The sequence below is a fragment of the Gossypium hirsutum genome, chromosome D09 (assembly GCF_007990345.1).
Source record: "Gossypium hirsutum isolate 1008001.06 chromosome D09, Gossypium_hirsutum_v2.1, whole genome shotgun sequence".
NCBI lineage: Eukaryota > Viridiplantae > Streptophyta > Magnoliopsida > Malvales > Malvaceae > Gossypium > Gossypium hirsutum.
The window spans coordinates 5,924,871-5,947,273 of record NC_053445.1 but is presented as its reverse complement, the minus strand read 5'-3'; the positions used below and the strand labels follow the sequence as shown (position 1 = coordinate 5,947,273).

The following is a 22,403-nucleotide window of genomic DNA, read 5'->3' as shown; positions in this document are numbered from 1 at the left end:
TCTGATTTATTTATTTAGTAGAAAATGAGTTTCACATATACCAAAAAGTGTTATGTAACTAAGAATTAGAAAATTTAGTAGTTATAAAATATGTTTAGTATACGTTAATAAGTGTTGGGTACAATTGTAAAATACAATATTTTTAAGAGAATGTATGTTCAATCTTAGAAACAATATTGTTGGAAGGGGTGTTCATGAACTCCGAACATGGACTGCAAAATAGACATGTAGAATTTATGAGATAAATGAAATTTTTGAAATTTAAAGATAAAATATTTAAAAGATAATGTTAAAAGAAATAAAATAAAATAAAAGATTCTAGATTAGGTGATAAATAACTTTTATTTACTTATATTTTTCATACTTCATTATTGAAAGAAATTCTATAATTTATTTATTTTATCAAACATGCTTTAAAAATTAAGTGAATAAAAATATTAAGTTTTAGATGATTTAGATTTTTTTTCAATTTCTTATCAAACAATGGCCAAGTTAAATCTTAATTTGGTTTTATAATTAAAATTAATATTAAAAGTTTGGTTTTAAATCAGGGGCTAAATTAAATCTTATCTAGATCTTTGGGGTTAGAACAAAATTTTAAACCATAAGGGACAAGTTGATTTTTTTTCAAAGTTTGATTATTTTAGTTGGTATAGTAATAATTTAGTCCTCAGAATTTTTGTTTTCTATCAATTTGATCTTGATTATATTTAAAATGATAAAAAAATTGAAATTCTTTTCAAAAACTTAGTGTTGACACCATTTTTTTTATAAAACAGGGTCGACTTGGATTTTGAAAATGAAAACGAAAATGGGAGTCGCCACCAATCCTTTTTGATAAAGTGTGATTAGGTCACCTTGAAAAGTGGTTGTTTTTAATAAACAATTTAATTTTATTAAAACAACGATTTTGGTCCATGAAATTCAGAAAAACGAGTTCGAGAGTCGGTTACGTACGAGGAAGGATTAGCACCCTCGTAACGCCCAAAATTGGTACCTAGTTGATTAATTAATGTCTTAATGTCGAATATTGAAAACCTTGAAAAGTTTTAAAAATACGATCCTAAAAAAAACTCGAATAACATGGGTTGGAATTTAGGATTCTCTTGTTCTGAAAAAAAAATATCACATCGAGCACGTTAGGATACAATACTTAAAACCCTTAAAACCAAGATCACCTTATGGTTCTAAAACCCATACTTTGAAATTTTAAAAGGATATCAGGCTATTCGGCTAAACGAGAAATCGAAACCCAACACATTAGGGCACGTTTTCTCGAATTTCCAAACGCAAAATATTAACTTTATTATTTTTTAGAAAAATCCTCATCTCGAGAAAACGACATGTCATATCCAATGCGTTAGGACACAACGTATCAAATTCCCAATACGAGAATACATGCCAAAAATTTACTTATTTAAGAAAATATTTGGCTATCTCGGATTTAAAAAAGGGGATCATGCCCAGTGAGTTAGGACACGATCTTTTCTTAATTCTCGAGATTGTTTAAAACTCGAGTTTGAAAAAATTCATGTATTTAGATTTTATTGTGAAAATCGAAACCCAGTAAGTTAGGCTAGACCTTCTCAAATCTAAACACGAGATTTTGCTTATTCAAAAATCATAATTTATGCATCGACTAAAATTAATCTAACACAAAATAGTAGGAATAAAACACGATGTTAATACGAGTGCAAAGCAATAATTAATTCGATAATGTAAATATGAATAATATGAACAATCATCAAAAATGAAATAAATATAAGAGACAAATCAATCATATAATTGTAAATAAATAAACGAATAGAATTAAAACATTCTTTCAAAATAATAATGAACATGTAAATAACAATAAAAAATGAATACAATTAAAAATGTAAAGAGATATATATATGTATATAGATATAAATTAAAAATATGTATGTATATGTGAATTATAAAATATATATATAAAAAATATACATATAAAATATATATTTTAAAATATAAAGAATATATATAAGTATGTACATGAAGTAAAATATATATATGTACGTATATAAAAATTATGAAATATGAAAAATATAAAAATATGCATATATATGTATACGTTTATAAAAATTAAAAATGTGTGCAAACAAAAATAATAAATGAATAAAAAGGGTACACATAAATATATAAAAAATTGATAATAAATGAAAACTGTATTAAATTAAAGTTAAAATAAAATTGAGAGCCCAAATTAAAAATAAAACGCGAAAGGGACTAAATTGAGAGAGAAATAAAATTAAAGATCCAAATTAAAAAAAAGAAAAAAGAAAAAAACGAATTAGGGCCCCAATGTGACGCGCGTAAAAATGAAAGGATCAAAATGGAAAATATTCCCACCTTCCAAAACACTGCGTTTCAAGGTGGACCAGATTGTAAAGAAAAATAAATTACAGGGCGAAATTAAAAAACAAAAAGAACTTAATTGCAAAATCATTTAAAAGCGGAAGGGCTGAAAACGCAATTAGCCCTTCCGCTCAAAAACACGCGGATCCTGGCCTGGAGTGGGTTGGGCGGATCGGGTCAAAGCCAAAACGGCGTCGTTTTGGTGCCTGAGAGGCAAGCCCAAAACGGCGCCATTTTAAATGCCTATATAAATCAAACTTTTTCTTAAAATTTCATTTTCTGCCTTTTCCTTAAAAAAAACCTAAAATTCTCTCAAGCCCTCTCTCCCCTTTCCAGATGCCGGCCAGAGATCCGGCCGTCGACCACCCAGCCGGCTGCCGGTGACCGGTGCCGGTGCCTCCGTGTGTGGCAGCCGAGGTTGGAAAATTCCCCTCTTCTCTAGTGCGACTTCTCGGCTCCTCTTACCCTTCCGGCGACTGCGAAAGGAGGTAAAAAAACTTCTTTTTGCTATCTTTTTTGTTATTGCGAATTAAAAAATAATTAAAAAAATGTAAATGAAATAGAATCAGATGAAAAAAGAAAAGACCTTTTATTGCTTTTTTCTTGAATATTTGTTTTCTTCTTTTTTTGAATAGATTTTTTTAATAAAAAGAAGAACTCCCCTTTTACAATCGGTTTTCACGGCTTTTATAGCCATTGATACATTATTTTATTTTATTACTATTTCTACTACTGTTTTGTCCTTCTCTGCTTGCGTGTTTTGCTTGCTCTTCTGTTTTGTAGGTGGTTGGTGGCTGACAGAGGGCAGCGGCGACACATGGGCAAGGGTCAGAAAACCTAGGTGGCTAGGGTTTCTTCTTTTTTTAATTTGGTGTTGGGCTGCTGTAGGGTTTAATTGGGTATTGGGCTAGGTTTAGATTTCGGCCTTTTGGGTCTGCTATTTTATTTTGGGTTTTTGTTTGTTTTGGGTGTCCTTTTTTTTGTAATATTTGGGCTGTTTTGCTGTTTGGGTATTGGGCCCGGGCAAAATTTGGGCTGTACAGTTGCCCCTCTTTGCTCGTTGTCGTGTAACGAGAACAGAGCAAAGACCAAGAAAGACCAATTTTGCCCGGTCTCGACGAGTCTTGACTTATTTGATGCTTCTCTTCTCAAGTAGCTTCATTCCAGTCCACTGCGTCTTGTTTTGATCCACTCCACTGCACTTCAGAGAGATCTGACTTGTAGCTTCAATCTTCTTCGCAACAACTTCAGGGGGACGAGGTTTGTAGTTTTAGTATGCTCCACTGCAACGTCAGGGAGATAAGACGTGTCATGGTAAATTTAGTCTGGCCTACTACAACTTCAGAGGTATAGGATTCATCATTTTAATCCGCTCCACTGCAACTCCAGGGAGATAAGATTAGTAGCCTGTCTTCAATCTATTCACTAGGGAAGTAAGATTTGTTGTTGTAGCTTCAATCTGTTTAATTGCAATGTCGAGGAAACAAGATTTGCCGTTATAACTTCAATCTGTTCCACTGCACCGCTCGGGAAGTAAGGTTTGCTGTTGTAGCTTCAATCTTTTTAACTGCAATGTCGGAGAAGTAAGATTCACCGTCATAGCTTCAATCTGTTCCACTGGACTGCTAGGGAAGTAAGATTCACCGTTGTGGCCTCAATCTTTTAATTGCAATGTCAGGGAAGCAAGATTCGCCATTGTAGCTTCAATCTGTTCCACTGCACCGCAAGGGAAGTAAGATTCGTCGTTGTGGCTTCAATCTTTTTAATTACAATGTCGGGGAAACGAGATTTACCATCTTCGATCTGCTCCACTACTACTTAGGGAGATAAGATCTACGATCTTCAACCTACTCCACTGCTACTCAGGGAGATAGGACTGGTGGCTTAAATTTGCTTCTCCACTATCTTGGGAAGATAAGATTCACCATCTTCGATCTGTTCCACTACTGTTTAGGGAGACAGAATCTGCAATCTTTGACCTACTCCACTACTGCTTAGGGAGATAGTGCTGGTGGCTTAAATCTGCTTCACCACTATCTTGGAAAGATAAGATTCACCATCTTCGATCTGCCCCACTACTACTTAGGGAGACAGAATCTGCAATCTTCGACCTACTCCACTGCTGCTTAGGGAGATAGGACTAATGACTTAAATCTACTTCTCCACTATCTTGGGAAGATAAGATTCACCATCTTCGATCTGCTCTACTACTACTTAGGGAGACAAAATCTGCAATCTTCAACTTGCTCCACTACTGCTTAAGGAGATAGGACTAATGGCTTAAATCTGCTTCTCCACTATATTGGGAAGATAAGATTCACCATCTTCGATCTGCCCCACTACTGCTTAGGGAGATAGAATCTGCAATCTTCGACCTTCTCCACTACTACTTAGGGAGATAGGACTAATGGCTTAAATCTGCTTCTCCACTATCTTGGAAAAATAAGATTCACCATCTTCGATCTGCTCCACTATTGCTTAGGGAGATAGAATCTGCAATCTTCGACCTACTCCACTACTGCTTAAGGAGATAGGACTAATACCTTAAATCTGCTTCTCCACTATCTTGGGAAGATAAGATTCTCAATCTTCGATCTGTTCCACTACTGCTTACGGAGATAGGACTGATGGCTTAAATCTGCTTCTCCACTATCTTGGGAAGATAAGATTCACCATCTTCGATCTGCCCCACTACTGCTTAGGGAGACAGAATCTGAAATATTCGTCCTACTCCACTACTGCTTAGAGAGATAGGACTAATGCCTTAAATCTGCTTCTCCATTATCTTGGGAAGATAAGATTCACCATCTTCGATCTGCTCCACTACTGCTTACGGAGATAGGACTAATGGCTTAAATCTACTTCTCCACTATCTTGGGAAGATAAGATTCACCATCTTCGACCTACTCCACTACTGCTTAGGGAGATAGGACTGGTATGACAACTTCAATCTATCCCACTACAACTTCAGGGGTATGGGTAACTTTATTGATCTGTTATCTGGGAAACATGACCTGTATAATCTATTTTATAAACCTAATTATGCCTAGTGATTAGGATGACATGATCAGAATGAATTAAATGCTCCTAACTAGACGTGTATGAATGATATTTGTATGAATGCAGAAATGTCATGAGAATGATCCCTCAACGTTTAAGTTGTTATTGCTCATTGTTCAATAAGGCTTTATTGCCAACACATCAGAATGTTATCTTGTTCGGTTGGTAATGCTCATCTCTTACTTAACCGGATTGCCCCCACTGTAATCTTCAAAGTTCAATCCGCTTGTGATCTTCAAGGTTAAGGCCATTGTAATTTTAGGACATAAAATTTGAACCATTTTCCTCCAATCGAGTATAAGATCTGGCTCTTTCTCAAATCTCTCCCACTGTAATTCAGGGGTATAGGATCTGAATCTCCTTGGCCTTACCGTTCCCAGGTGTCGTACCAAATGCTTATGCATAATTGTAGAACTTCATCTTCTTATCACTCAGTGATCATTGCTTGTTTGTTCATTGAAGCTTTGTCACCAACATGACATCTTGCCATTTTGTTCAATTAATGTTTGGACAATAAAATCTGAAAGGATAATCTTTAAGTTAGACTCTTCCTTCTTAGATATTTCACCCTTTAAACTTGGTGTTTTCTAAACAATAGTCCTGTTTCAGATTCCTATATTATTTAGAAACTTCTAGAGTAATATGCAAAACTTCCATTGTGAAAGTATTATTAGTCCATTAATCATTATTCCAATGCAACATGCTTGCAAAAGATCATAGTGATGGATAAAATAGAATTAATTTGAGCGCATAGCCCGAAGTGGATAAATTATCAAGGATAGTAAGAATAAAAGGGGAATTAATTGGGAACACGTATCTTGAAAAAGAATGAAGTATTCCAAAAAAATTCAATATAAATAGTATGAGGACTAGATGCCCTAAATATTGCAGCTTGAACTTCTCTGTACAAACTCTTTGAAAGATCATTTTGAGTTTGACATGTGTTTAGGAGATCTACAGGGCTTTGTCGATACCCCAAGATGTCGCTTACCCTTTCCTGTTGATTTAGGTATAACAAGATCACCACATGCCTCAATTTGGTCAAAATTTGAGCTGCTCTGATCACCTCATGCCCCATTTTGTTCCAAAATTTGAGCCGCCCTTTTCAGGTTTTCAACTCAAATCCCCTTTGGTCTCAAGGCGCCCTTTGCGGGTTTTCACCTTGGCCTCTCCTTTTTATTTTTTTCTTTTCTCTTCTTCTTTCTTTCTTCTTTTTTTTTTCTTTTTTCTCTTTTTTTTTCTTTTTTTATATTTTTTATTGAATCTAAACTCATAGGATTAGGTATGTCCTTGTTATCCCTTTCGATCAGAATTGACGCTTTTCCAGATAAGGCCTTCCACATAAGGTTCTTCCCAGCTTGGCATGAAGTTATTTTTGTATGGGAAAGATCTTCAATACCAGGTCCCTCTCATGGAATTCTCTAGGGCGAACTTTTTGTGAGCTCACATCATTTGCTTTTGGTGCATTTGACCATGATGGATAACTTTGAACATTCCTCTTCAATTGGGATTAGATCTAAAAACTTAGAGAGAAAGAACATTATCTTCAATAGTCAAAACCGCGATAGGCCCAAAAGCAATGTATTGCCCCGACAGAGGTTTTTTTTTGCCTCCAATACACTGTTTACTTTGAGGCGACGTGATGTTAATCTTGAACAGATTGCCAACTTCTAATATTGTGCTCTTGTTCAAATTTAGTACATTATCAGATATAATCCTTTTTGGCATTCCATACTGACATATGATTTTTTGAGAATTTACTGACTGTCGACTTTGTGACGTTGGCATATGAAGCGGCTTCTACCTGCGAAGATAAATCAATGACCATTAGAATCTTCTGTCGAGATCGACCCAATAACCTTCATGCCCCACATAGGGAGGAGTCATAGATTCCATTGATTCTTTGTAAGGTAGGATCTGTTTTTCATCTTGTTCTACCATCCTCAATAAGTCCAGAGATAGGCTACAATCTATGTCATCTTCAAAATCATGAGATCTCTCTAAACACATGTCTCGCTCAAAAGGAGATTCTAAGTCTGTAGCAGCATTACTCATGTCGTTGATATCTAGAGGCCTATTGTAGGCACAAAGGAATATACAAGGAATATATGAAATTATGTACAGTATGATTATGAATGAATAAAATAATGATTTAGAATGAAATCTAAAAGAATGAAAGAATCAACAATAATTCTTTGTAAAGAATGAAAGAATATTGGCTCAAAAATGATCGCAAAGATGCATTTCATTAAAATAATGACGTTCAGACATGAGCCTATTCCACAAAAGAGTTCTCATTACCCCTAGGCTAAAGCAACAAGTGTGTTCTAAATATTACTCTAAGTAAGCTCTGAATACTATAGAGATTTCTTCCACGGTCCTATTGCTTAGAAAACTCCCAGGGTTATAAGAGCAGATATCTATCAAGGTCCCTTCTTCAGTTGCTTTTTCACTAATAACAGATATGAACAGCTCCCAAACTTCTTCATGCATTGTATTCACTCCATTATCAGTCATGATTAGGTAGCGGATTCCCTGCTACGTTTGGTTCTGATAGGTCGCCAAATTTTACGATCCACATCTTAATAAATCTTTCAACCAACTTCTTGAATGTAGTACAATTTTCAATCGAGCCCCGTAATTCCCGCATGATACTCGCATTGGGCATTTGCATTGTACCATTTAGGATATGGAGATTGCATGGGTTTTAGATAGGAGGGAGATACCACATGTGCGTCATATAAGTTTTGGTACAGCTCTCTATACGTCATTGGGATGGGTGTGAATTGGGGTCTTTCTTCATTTGGCCTTGGATTGGATTCCTGCCTTGAAGAACCTTGATGGTTAGTGGTTACTGCTCTTGCTTGTCCCACCGTGATTGGTTTAGAATAACCCTTACTAAACACGATTGTATTGTTTATCTCGTGCTCTTTCTTCTTTGGGGCCGACCTCTGGGCGCTTTCTCCCGCTTCTATCTTACCGCATCTTATGGCATTCTCTATCATTTCTCTTGACATCACTATATCTGAAAAGCTTTTAGTGGCGCTGCCCAACATGTGATTGATAAATAGAGCCTTAAAAGTATTAATGAAAAGTATGATTGTCTCTTTCTCCAGAAGCGGTGGTTGGACTTACGTTGCTACTTCTCTCCATCTTTGGGCATACTGTCTAAAGCTCTCACTAGGCTTCTTTTCCATGTTCTGCAATGTGATTCGATCAGGTGCTATATCCATCACATGGTTGTACTGCTTCACAAAAGCCTGCGCCAAATCCTTCTATGAGTGGATGTTGGCCCAGCTCAATTGGTTGTACCATATTGCCGCTGACCTGATCAAACTGTCTTGGAAGCAGTGAATCAACAGTTTATCATTGTTGATGTATCTCGTCATCCTTCGGCAAAATATAGTGATATGAGCTTCAGGACAATTGGTCCCGTTATACTTTTCAAACTCTGGCATTTTGAATTTGGGAGGGAGCGCCAAATCAGGTACCAAACTCAAATCTTTAGCGTCTATTCCTCGATGGTAATCGACATTTTCCATGGCTTTAAACTTCTCCTCTAGCCACCGACACTGGTCTTCTAGCTGTTTTGGTAGGTCCGCTCTTGCCTTCTCTATTTCTGCTACGTCGTCGAGATCAGGAACCACGGGATTGGTAGGATTATCCCCAGGATTAGAACCTGAACCTGTTGGAAAGTTCATTGGGCACCGAATTGGTATTGGGATCTAATGGTAACAGGTACACTCTGTGGGTACACCTCTGGTTGTGTCTGGATAGTAGTTGGGGCGAAACCTGGAGGATAGGTAGGGTCTTCGTGATCATCCCCAGAATTGACCACAGGGTTCTTCCCCTTATCATGCCCCCCAGCCAGTAACTGCTTTAAATTACTCAATAAATCTATTTGGGATTCTTTCATGTCTTGCTGCATTTTAGCTAGTTTTTCTTGCATCTAATCTTGCATCCGATCTTGCATCTCCTTTTGCAACTATTCCAATCTTTCTAATCTCTGATCCATTACTTTTTTTTGCGACGGGTACTGTAGTGATATCTAGTTGGCGAATTTTTGTTGGTTTCCAGGGTAACTGTCATAATTTTAATTAATTAGGGCTTTTTTCAAAACTTTAATGCATATGATAAAATGCAATGCAGATAAATGGATGCAAAAAGAGACGTTGATTCTGGGTTTAATTCTATTAGAACAACTTTACTAGAAAACAAATCTCTTTACATAAAACGGATATATATACGGCTTCGCCTTCATAGGCGGAGACATTCGATCCTCTTCTTTATTCGAGCATTAAGATAAATCTCACGAACTCTTCAAAAGGGACGTCTCTTCTATCTCCTTTTTGCTTGATTCGGGCTGCGACTCGTTGCTCATTCATCGTCGTGATGCTCGTTGGCTTCTCTTTAAGAAAGTTCAGCGGCTCTCGAATAATCTTTGTCATCTTGAATCCTCCAGCAACGGAGCAATGGTCGTTTAATCCTCCATTAAACTATCATCCTTCTCTTATGACGTTTTCTTGGACCATATTCAGACAACTGTATTGTCATCCACTTTATCAAGAAACCCGTTTTCTTATGACAATCTCTCTATTTAGCAACTGAATGTGACTCAACACATCTTTTTTTATGATGAAAATGTAATGCAATCATAACCAAAACAAAAGGAAACAGGTTAGTACAGAGCAAAATCAAGCAAGAATAAATAGAACACTTATTCGGGTGACCACTAGGGGTTTGACGTAGTTCTACCTAAAGTAGGTTCCTAAGGTTCACTACATGTTGTTTGGCTCTAAAGCAAAGGTACCCGAACCAGCAGATTCCTCGATCCTCACCTATTATAGGCTCATACGGACCGAGTCCAGTTCAGGGGAATACATTTCCCTATAGCTGTACGGAGATGAAAATCTCACGAAGACATAGGTACGGATGTATCCCGAAAGCGATCCACTATCCTGCACGGAGGTGAAAACCTCACGAAGGAGTAGCTTCTCACTCCCACTTAAAAGGATATGACCGAACGATCATGTAAATGCAATATGCATAAACTATATCGAGACTTACATAAATAAAGCAGATATAACAAAACGATGCAGACTATGTACAACAAAAGGATCATGAATTTGAACCAAATTATCCATTTTCGACAAAAAGACAAGAAATAATCAACTTGTGGCTTGACTCTCTTATTTTGGGTCCCCAGTGGAGTCGTCAAGCTGTTGACACCATTTTTTTGATAAAACAGGGTCGACTTGGATTTTGAAAATGAAAACGAAAATGGGAGTCGCCACCAATCCTTTTTGATAAGGTGTGATTGGGTCACCTTGAAAAGTGGTTGTTTTTAATAAACAACTTAATTTTATTAAAACAACGATTTTGGTCCATGAAATTCAGAAAAACGAGTTCAGGAGTTGGTTACGTACGAGGAAGGATTAGCACCCTCGTAACGCCCAAAATTGGTACCTAGTTGATTAATTAATGTCTTAATGTTGAATATTGAAAACCTTGAAGAGTTTTAAAAATACGATCCTAAAAAAAACTCGAATAACATGGGTTAGAATTTAGGATTCTCTTGTTTTGAAAAAAAATATCACATCCAGCACGTTAGGATACAATACTTAAAACCCTCAAAACCAAGATCACCTTATGGTTCTAAAACCCATACTTTAAAATTTTAAAAGGATATCAGGCTATTTGGCTAAACGAGAAATCGAAACCCAACACATTAGGGCACGCTTTCTCAAATTTCCAAACGCAAAATATTGCCTTTATTATTTTTTAGAAAAATCATCATCTCGAGAAAACGACATGTCATATCCAATGCGTTACGACACAACGTATCGAATTCCCGATACGAGAATACATGCCGAAAAATTTACTTATTTAAGAAAATATTTGGCTATCTCGAATTTAAAAAAGCGGATGATGCCCAGTGAGTTAGGACACGATCTTTTCTTAATTCTCGAGATTGTTTAAAACTCGAGTTTGAAAAAATTCATGTATTTAGATTTTATTGTGAAAATCGAAACCTAGTAAGTTAGGCTAGACCTTCTCAAATCTAAACACGAGATTTTGCTTATTCAAAAATCATAATTTATGCATCGACTAAAATTAATCTAACACAAAATACTAGGAATAAAACACGATGTTAATACGCGTGCAAAGCAATAATGAATTCGACAATGTAAATATGAATAATATGAACAATCATCAAAAATGAAATAAATATAAGAGACAAATCAATCATATAATTGTAAATAAATAAACGAATAGAATTAAAACATTCTTTCAAAATAATAATGAACATGTAAATAACAATAAAAAATGAATACAATTAAAAATGTAAAGAGATATATATATGTATATAGATATAAATTAAAAATATGTATGTATATGTGAATTATAAAATATATATAAAAAATATACATATAAAATATATATTTTAAAATATAAAGAACATATATAAGTATGTACATGAAGTAAAATATATATATGTAGGTATATAAAAATTATGAATTATGAAAAATATAAAAATATGCATATATATGTATACGTTTATAAAAATTAAAAATGTGTGCAAACAAAAATAATAAATGAATAAAAAGGGTACACATAAATATATAAAAAAATTGATAATAAATGAAAATTGTATTAAATTAAAGTTAAAATAAAATTGAGAGCCCAAATTAAAAATAAAACACGAAAGGGACTAAATTGAGAGAGAAATAAAATTAAAGATCCAAATTAAAAAAGAAAAAAGAAAAAAACGAATTAGTGCCCAATATGACGCGCGTAAAAATAGAAGGATCAAAATGGGAAATATTCCCGCCTTCCAAAACACTGCGTTTCATGGTGGACCAGATTGTAAATAAAAATAACTTAGAGGGTGAAATTAAAAAACAAAAAGAACTTAATTGCAGAATCATTTAAACGCGGAAGGGCTGAAAGCGCAATTAGCCCTTCCGTTCAAAAACACGCGGATCCTGGCCTGGAGCGGGTCGGGCGGATCGGGTCAAAGCCAAAACGGCGTCGTTTTGGTCCCTGAGAGGGAAGCCCAAAACGGCGCCGTTTTAAATGCCTATATAAATCAAACTTTTTCTTAAAATTTCATTTTCTGCCTTTTCCTTAAAAAAAAAAAACCTAAAATTCTCTCAAGCCCTCTCTCCCCTTTCCAGATGCCGGCCAGAGATCCGGCCGTCGACCACCCAGCCGGCTGCTGGTGACCGGTTCCGGTGCCTCCGTGTGTGGCGGCGGATGTTGGAAAATTCCCCTCTTCTCTAGTGCGACTTCTCGGCTCCTCTTACCCTTCCGGCGACGGCGAAAGGAGGTAAAAAAACTTCTTTTTGCTATCTTTTTTTGTTATTACGAATTAAAATAATAATAATAATATGTAAATGAAATAGAATCAGATGAAAAAAAGAAAAGACCTTTTATTGCTTTTTTTTGAATATTTGTTTTCTTTCTTTTTTGAATAGATTTTTTTAATAAAAAGAAGAACCCCCCTTTTACAATCGGTTTTCACGGCTTTTATAGCCATTGATACATTATTTTATTTTATTACTATTTCTACTACTGTTTTGTCCTTCTCTGCTTGCGTGTTTTGCTTGCTCTTCTGTTTTGCAGGTGGTTGGTGGCCGGTGGCAGAGTTGGTGGCTGACAGAGGGCAGCGGCGACACATGGGCAAGGGTCAGAAAACCTAGGTGGCTAGGGTTTCCCCTTTTTTTTGATTTGGTGTTGGGCTGCTATAGGGTTTAATTGGGTATTGGGCTAGGTTTAGATTTCGGCCTTTTGGGTCTGCTATTTTATTTTGGGTTTTTGTTTGTTTTGGGTGTCCTTTTTTTTGTAATATTTGGGCTGTTTTGCTGTTTGGGTATTGGGCCCGGGCAAAATTTGGGCTGTACACCCAGAAAATTAAAAAAACAAAAAATTATATAAAAGTGAATAAAAATAAAAAATAAATAGAGTGAGATAAAATGGGGAAAAGTTGTTTTTAAACTCTCCAAAATTTAACTTTGTATTATTTATTTAGAAATATTTAATAATCATCCTTTAAAATAAAGAAATATTAAGTAATTTTATTGGTTCTCTATTTTTTTATTTCTTCTTTTTTTTATATGACTTTTTGTTATAAGAAAATAAAAAAATTAAAAATATAATTTGTTTTTACAATTTGGATTTTGAAAATAATTTAAATGAACTAAAAAATTTGAATTAAGTTTGAAAAAAATTGTGGTATATTTAATAATTATTTTCGAAAAATAACATAAATATTTCCTATCCCAGCAGTTGCTGGAAATTTGAAAAATCTTGTGTTTAAATATATCAACAAACAAATTGGTTGGTCCAATCTTACATAACTTTTGCTTCCTTTATCACCTTCTTAGAAGTTTCAACAAAGAAAAAGACAACATTTGCCACCACTTCCACTTTACTTGTAAAAGACCAAGACTTTGAAATTAATGAATATGTGTTACACAGTTGACTAAAAACTTTGAAATTAATATATATCCAAGAAGCTAAAGTTTCAGAATAGGAGTCCAGCTTCAGCCCTCAACTTCATAGCTATGAAATCCTACTTCTCCACTTCTATCCCTACCTTCTGTTTACTCTCTATAATGGCAATCACTAGTGGCATTACAAGAGCAACAAAAAGTGATTCTGAATGGCTGGCAGCAGAGGCAAAAGCGTTGATGGAAACAGGGTGGTGGAGTAATTATAGTAGAGCTGAAAACCATTGTACGTGGCCTGGTATCCGATGCAATGCTGGAAGTGTTGTCGAGATTGATCTTGGTGGCCATGGTCTGAATGGGAGCATAACACCTCAAATAGGAGCACTTTCTGAACTCCAGATCCTTAACTTGTCTTGGAATAGTCTTACAGGTGAGTTGCCTTCTTCACTTGGAAACCTCACTCAATTGGCAGTGCTTGATGTTTCTTATAACCATTTTCATTCCATTCCCTTGGCAATTCAGAAGATGGAGAATCTTGTTTCTCTAAGTTTGTCTGGGAACTTCATTGATTATAATGCTTCAGCTCTTGGTCTGTTGACCAATCTCACCCACTTGAAAAAGCTAATGACTCTCAACCTCAGATACTGCGACCTCAGTGGTCCCATTCCACCACATATTGGAAAGCTAGAGAGTATGGTTGATCTTGATCTCTCACACAACGGACTTGTTGGTCCAATCCCATCTTCTGTCAGCAGCTTAACGAATCTTTCCTCATTGTTCCTTCAAAGCAACCAACTTAATGGATCCATTCCAGAAGATATTGGGGGACTAACGAATTTGGTTGAATTGGATCTATCCTCCAATAGACTTTCAGGTCACATCCCTTCCTCTTTGGGTCAGTTAACAAAACTGGAATCTCTCTACCTCTACCATAATCAAATTAATGGTTTCATCCCCCATGAAATTGAGAGGTTGAAGGATTTAAAATATTTGGATCTCTCAAACAATTGGTTTGTTGGTCCAATCCCATCTTCTGTCAGCAACTTAACTAATCTTTCCTCATTGTTCCTTCAAAGCAACCAACTTAATGGATCCATTCCAGAAGATATTGGGGGACTAACGAATTTGGTTGAATTGGATCTATCCTCCAATAGACTTTCGGGTCAAATCCCTTCCTCTTTGGGTCAGTTAACAAAACTGGAATCTCTCTACCTCCACCATAATCAAATTAATAGTTTCATCCCCCATGAAATTGAGAGGTTGAAGGATTTAAAATATTTGGATCTCTCAAACAATTGGTTTATTGGTCCAATCCCATCTTCTGTTAACAACTTAACCAATCTTTCCTCGTTGTTCCTTCAAAGCAATCAACTTAATGGATCCATTCCAGAAGATTCTGGGGGACTAACGAATTTGGTTGAATTGGATCTATCCTCCAATAGGCTTTCAGGTCACATCCCTTCTTCTCTGGGCCAGTTAACAAAATTAGAATATCTTAACCTCTCCCATAATCAAATTAGTAGTGTCATCCCTCCAAGTTTGAGTAGTTTATCCAATTTATGGTGTCTATCCATGGCTTCGAATCTTTTGGAAGGTCCTATACCCCATGAAATTAGGAGTTTGAATACCCTGATCTACTTAAATCTCTCAGCCAACAAATTGAGTGGACCCATTCCAACTCAGATTGGTAATTTGTCAAATTTAAGATACTTAATCTTGGCAAAAAATAACTTGAGTGGAAGGATTCCCCTGCAAATTGGTGGCTTATCTCTATCCGAGCTTGATTTAAGCCATAACATCATTAGTGGAGATATACCTTCTCAACTAAATTCCCAAAACATTGAACTTAGCCATAACCTTCTCCAAGGAGTGATACCTTCCAAATTTGGGAATTTAACTTATTTATTCAGCTTAGATCTCAGTTGGAATAATCTAACGGGCACGATTCCCGAATTTCCATTTCCTGTGGGGAACCTCAATTTGTCGTTTAATTCACTGAGGGGTCAAATTCCAAATGGATTGTTGCATTTTGAACCCGAGACATTTACAGGCAACAAGGATTTATGTGGTTCCATTCAAGGCTTCCATCCTTGCCCTTCATCTCCAAATGTAAACCGAGAAAGAAATAGCAAAGTAGTGAAGCACAATCTGCTTATTGTTATTCTGGTTCCAACTTTGTTATTTTTTGTCTCGACTTCTGTGTTGGTGATATTCATCCTATTCCGACGAAATAGAGCTAAAACTTTGAAATCTGATCCAATTCCAACCAAAAATGGAGATTTATTCTCTATTTGGAACTTTGATGGAAAGATTGCTTTTGAAGACATCATCAAAGCCACAGAGGATTTTCATATCAAATATTGCATTGGAAGGGGTGGTTATGGCAGTGTTTACAGAGCAGTTTTACCAAGTGGCAAAGTTATTGCTTTAAAAAAGCTCCACCGATTGGAGGCTGAGCAACCGGCTTACGATACAAGTTTCCGAAATGAGGTCAAGTTTTTAACAGAAATACGACACAAGAACATCATCAAGCTCCACGGATTTTGTCTCCACAATCGCTGCATGTTTTTGATTTATGAATATATGGAAAATGGAAGCTTGCTTTATGCCTTGAGCATGGATGATGAAGCTGTGGAATTGGATTGGACCAAAAGAGTGAACATTGTCAAAGGTGTCGCACATGCTTTATCTTACATGCATCATGATTGCAACCTTCCAATTGTTCATCGAGACATCTCAAGCAATAACATTTTGTTGAACTCTGAATTGGAAGCTTTTATTGCTGACTTTGGGACTGCAAGACTTCTTGATCCTGATTCATCTAAGCGAACTGTAATTGTTGGGACGTATGGATATATTGCCCCAGGTTCTGCACCTTCACTCTCTTCTTATCTTTTTTATTTAGTTCTATCCATTCTTAGTTTCTGCTGCTTATTTGTTTTGAATTACATATTAGAATAATTAATGAGGGAAACAAGTAGGAAAAACAAAATTAAGAAATATCAAATATAAATTACAAAAATTAATTCGGGGTTGGAGGATTCAAATACAAACATACATGCAACTAAGCTGAATACAGAATATAAATTAACATCTACTTAACTTTTCTTTTTTGTTTTAATTACAGAACTTGCTTATTCGTTGGTCGTGACCGAAAAATGTGATGTTTATAGTTTTGGAGTGTTGGCATTGGAAATATTGATGGGAAAGCATCCTGGTGAATTATTGTCAACACTATCATCATCATCATCTTGTGTCCAAAATTTCATGCTAAATGAAATTTTGGACCCTCGATTATCAACCCCGAGAAGTCGAAAAATGGTAGGAGACATCGCTTTTATTGCTGTCATTGCTTTTGCATGCTTACGATCTAGACCCAAAGCTCGACCAACAATGAAATTAGTGTCTCAAGAATTCCTACACATCAAGTCTCCAATTGCAATGCCTCTTCATGAAATATCATTGATCGAGCTTAAGAATCATGAGATGTTTATGAGCGATGAGAATCACAAATAAATAAATGATTTGAAGTTGATGTAATAATATAGGAACTAATGGAAAGTTACAAGTAGAATAAATCTTCATCAGGGCACGACATTGTTATCCATAGTTGCTGTTTTCTTTTTTTTTTTTCTATATAATATTTAAAATTTTTAGTTCAAACACATGACTTTTAATAACTAGAACTATGTTTTAATAATGAAGATTAATATTTAATTTTAGTTAAAATTTACACAATCTAATAAATAACATATATAATTATCAATAGAAATATTTTTTAAAATCAAATAAAATAAACTTAGCCCAGTTGTGAATCTTGAAGTAAAAACTTAATTTAATTTAACTTAATTAATTAGCTTCTTCACAACAGAGTACTTATTTAATTAAAATAATCAAATCACAAAATAATTTACATTATAAAAACAAATTTAATTCCCATGTCAACAATCTAAAATTAAATTAAATAAAAAAATTATTTAATTTCCATTGTTTTCGTGCATTTCAATTTCGAGGTTGTTAGGTTTTAATTTTATTGAATATGGTTTAAATCACCTCTTTAAACAGAATCCACATTTTAATATAATTTTAGAAATAAGTTAAAATTTAACTTAATTTTAGAATTAGAATTAAAAGTTTGGTTCTACATCATGGTTTACATTAAATTTCATATTGATTTTTAGGATTGGAACAGAATTTTAAACCTTAAGGGCCAAATTGATTTTTTTTTTAAATTTCAAATTTAGAGTTATTATCTTTAATTTGCAAATTTAAACACGAAATTAAGATGAGATTAAATCAAATTTATTTTATTTTGATTAAATTCAAAATTGAAATTAGTCTGGTGAGTGACTAAAAAATAGAAATAATATGGGATTAAATCAAATTATTATTATCATACCTACTAAAAAACTCAAAATTATTTAAAAAATAGAAAAATTATTTTTTTCTATTGATGCTAAGTTGTGATAAAGCTGATTATTAGGGGCAATTTACCAGAAAAAGCCCTTTTTTTTCAAAATTTACCGAAATGGGCCGATTTTTTGATTATTTACCGAAATGGTCCATTTTTCGGGAAATCGCGCCCACGTAAGCGCGATGTCAGGGTACGCGGCAGGACATCGCGTCCACGTCAGCGTGATTTGCTGACGTGGACGCGATGTCCTGCCGCGTACCCTGACATCGCGCTTACGTGGGCGCGATTTTGACGTATTTTTCATGTTTGGTTTTTTTGGCTTTTAGGGTTTAGGGTTCAGGCTTTTTAGGGTATTTAGGTCCCGGAATAAATTATTTCGAGTTGACATTTCTGGTCAAATAGTATAAAATCCATTCTACCAGGATGCTATTTGAGAAGAAATTGTGAAATCTCGCCCTCGTGGACGCGATTTTGCTACAGTAGGTCATGTAAGAAATAATTTTTTTTCTGATGTTTCTGAGCAAATAGTATAAAATCGTTTCTACGAGGATGCTATTTGAGAAGAAATTGTGAAATCTCGCCCTCGTGGATGCGATTTTGCTATAGTAGGTCATGTAAGAAATAATTTTTTTCTGATGTTTCTGAGCAAATAGTATAAAATCGTTTCTACGAGGATGCTATTTGAGAAGAAATTGTGAAATCTCGCCCTCCTGGACGCGATTTTGCTACAGTAGGTCATGTAAGAAATAAATTTTTTTCTGATGTTTCTGAGCAAATAGTATAAAATCGTTTCTACGAGGATGCTATTTGAGAAGAAATTGTGAAATCGCGCCCTCGTGAACGCGATTTTGCTATAGTAGTAAGTTTGGGCTGAGGCTATAAATTAGGCAGAAAATGTTCTTAGAATGCATCAGTCATAGTAGAAACAATTTAGAGAGGCTAAGAAACTTAAAGTTTCAAAATGAGTGAACGTATTAGTGTTGTTATTTACTACGATGGTAAGGTTTGCCACACCGAGAATGGTGTTGTCTTTTTGTCGAAGAATACGGTGCGACTGTCATTTAACCAGAACATAGATTTGACAGAACTTCGTAAAAGAATTAGGCGTAAAATCTTCGGAACGATGCCAGTGAAAGTTCTGTCAATCACGTATCGATTTTGTTCTTGTGTTGATCCGGTGACATATGACTCGTTCGACATAAAAGGTGCTCGTCGCTTGGAGGCAATGGTGCAGACTCATCTTGCTAGTGGAGCAACTTATATTGAGTTATATGTACAATTTACGTCGCCAACTGATGTACTTCCGTCCGGTGTTCGAGATGTATACACGACCCCTGGCCGACACTCGATTAGCGGGTTACAAAATACAGAACAGCCCATGTTCGGTACAGGTGTCGAATGCACATCCCCCGCAAGACACTCTGTTGGTGGATGGGACATGTACGTCGGTGGCTCGAAGTTTGATGCTGGAAATACGTACTGGGGAACTGCGTCAAGTTCTAGTGGATGGCAATCTACATCCAATTGGGGACGTTATCAAATGCCTAGAAAAAGGGATGACGTACTACCTACGACGTCAACCGGTGAGGGGACATCGTACGTTGCAGATGATTGTGGGTTAGAAGATGACTCCGATGTGGATCCACCTCGAGAGCCCGGGCCGGATGGTGCAGAAGTGGGATTATTTTCTGAACCGGAGCCTAGTCCAATAGAAGGTGAAGATGCTGAAAGGAGTTCAGATGATGAAGAAAATCTACGATTCAGAGCATACTCACCTCCAGCCCACATGCATAATGTCGATCTGTCAGCAGATAATGCGTTAGAGTTTCCAGATCTACCACACCGGTTGCGCGATCATACAAGTTCGGGGGTAGATTTCGATGAACTTGAAGTTGGCAATCAGTTTACCAACAAGGATAGTTTTATTAGTGCTTTGAAACAGCATAGCATCAAAAACAGCGTTAATTACCACGTCGTTAAATCAAAATCTGATAAGTTTGAGGCGAAGTGTGCGGTGCAAGACGGCACATGTTCATGGAAAATCGTCGCCTCGTTAAGGAAAAAGACGGGGTTGTGGGAGATAAAAAAGTACAAAGGTCCACATACATGTGCTGCAGGTACAGGATTGAATGTATCTGAATAATAATTTTATTTTGCAATGTTGCATTATTTAATGTACTCCCTCTGTAGGTGTTTCACAAGATCATCCCAAAATGGATTCAGCTATGTTAGCCAGCTTGATAATGCCCACGATAAAAGCAGATCCCAGGACTTCAGTGCCGGTGATAATTGCCAATATCCGTAGCCAAATGGGGTACACGCCCTCTTACCGCAAGGCTTGGATAGCTAAGCAAAAGGCGTTGGAGAAGATGCATAGTGGGTGGGATGCCTCATATAATGAAGTATGGCAGTGGTGTCAGGTGCTAGAGAGATACGTCTCAGGTGCCATCACAGACCTTGAAACGGAACATGCGTACAACAACGGCCGATTGCTACGTGGATGCAAAGTGTTCAGACGCCTATTTTGGACCTTTAAGCAATGCCGAGACGCATTTCCATACTGCAAGCCGTTGGTACAAATTGACGGTACCTTCATGTTCGGTAGGTATACTCATCGGCTATTGGTTGCAGTGGCACAAGACGGTGGTGGGAAAATTCTTCCAATTGCATTTGCAATAACACCGGGGGAGTCATCTGATGACTGGGATTTCTTTCTCTCTAGATTACAGGGGCCATGTCTGCCCCCAACCTGATATCTGTGTTATTTCAGATCGGGGCGCCGGTATACTAGCTGTATTTGATCGAGAGGGAAGCTTGTGGCAGCGCACACACAATAGATATTGCCTAAGACACGTTGCTTCGAACTACTACAGGCAATATCCATCCAAGAGCGAACGACGACAAGTGACCAACATGGGTATTTAGTTTATAATTGTATTATTTTGTTTGTCAATTTGAATTAGTTTTATTGGTCGAAGTGGTATAAAATATTCGCTATTATCTTCCAATTGGCAGGGTATGAAATAAATAAAGATCGTTTTCAGGAGATGTTGGCAATTTTACGATCCCAAAACGGAGAAGGGGCGGACTACCTTTGTAACATACGTTTCGAACAGTGGACACAAGCATACGATGGAGGCCTACAATATGGCCATAAGACGTCGAACCTGGCTGAATGCATAAATTCTATTCTTAAAGGAACGCTCCATTTACGAATAACATCGGTTGTGCGAGAGACATATTTTCGTTTGGCGGCGCTATTTCCAAAGCGAGCAGTAACTTATGCTGGCCAGATACAGGGTGGCCATGTATGGTGCAGTAAGGTAGTTCAAGAAATTAACAAGGCGAAGGCGAGGGCAAACATCATGCACACAGTGTGTCACGATCAAGACAATTTATGGTTTCGCGTGACGGAGTTTGACAGACCGCACCAAGGTGTTGTTGGCGGGCAGTATCGTGTACACTTGCGAAACAGGACTTGTGATTGTGGGAAGTTTGATGCACTTCGTTATCCATGTGCTCATGTTATTGCAGCTTGTCAGAAACTTCGTCTGGATCCGATGAGTTATGTGGACGAAGTGTACAAACTAGAAAACATGTACAACATATGGAGACACGTTTTCCCACCGGTCCCATATGAACGTAAGTGGCCGCCCGTATCTCTTGCTCCTTTTAAGCTGTTACCGGATAGAGAATTGCATCGCAAACCAAAGGGTTGACCTTGTTCCACTAGAATACGGAACAATATGGATATCCGAGAAACATCCAGTCAGTAGAAGTTGTGCGGATGGTGTAGGAACCCAGGCCATACAAGTCGATCATGCCCTAATCGCAATAGCTGAATGTAATTTTAGAAAAAATTATATTTTCTTCAATTATTAATTGATAATTGTATAAATTGTTAGTAAAATTATCAAATTAGTTTAATTTCTTAGTTGTCAGTACCAGTCAAAACATTTTACCAGATCTAACATTATGTAAAATTATGTAAAATTATTAAGTCAAAAATTTTTTCTTAATGGTTAGTAAAATTTATCAAATAATCTAAGTCCAAAAATTGTGTTAATGGTTAGTAAAATTATCAAAATATGTAAAATTATTAA

The 22,403-nt window shown here is 36.2% G+C and overlaps 1 protein-coding gene across 1 annotated transcript; it reads left to right on the top strand.

Annotated features, from left to right (window-relative positions):
• Positions 1-13,784: 13,784 nt before the first annotated feature.
• Positions 13,785-17,473, top strand: LOC107890413 (MDIS1-interacting receptor like kinase 2). The gene is made up of 2 exons (XM_016814829.2): positions 13,785-16,752; positions 17,014-17,473. The coding sequence occupies exons 1-2, from the start codon at positions 14,001-14,003 to the stop codon at positions 17,400-17,402; spliced, it is 3,141 nt and encodes a 1,046-aa protein (XP_016670318.1). The 5' UTR covers positions 13,785-14,000; the 3' UTR covers positions 17,403-17,473.
• Positions 17,474-22,403: the final 4,930 nt, after the last annotated feature.

Coding starts and splice junctions, on each gene's coding strand:
- LOC107890413 (XM_016814829.2), top strand. CDS start 14,001: ATGAAATCCTACTTCTCCACTTCTATCCCTACCTTCTGTTTACTCTCT. Junction 16,753..17,013: donor GTATGGATATATTGCCCCAG/GTTCTGCACCTT, acceptor TTTTAATTACAG/AACTTGCTTATTCGTTGGTC.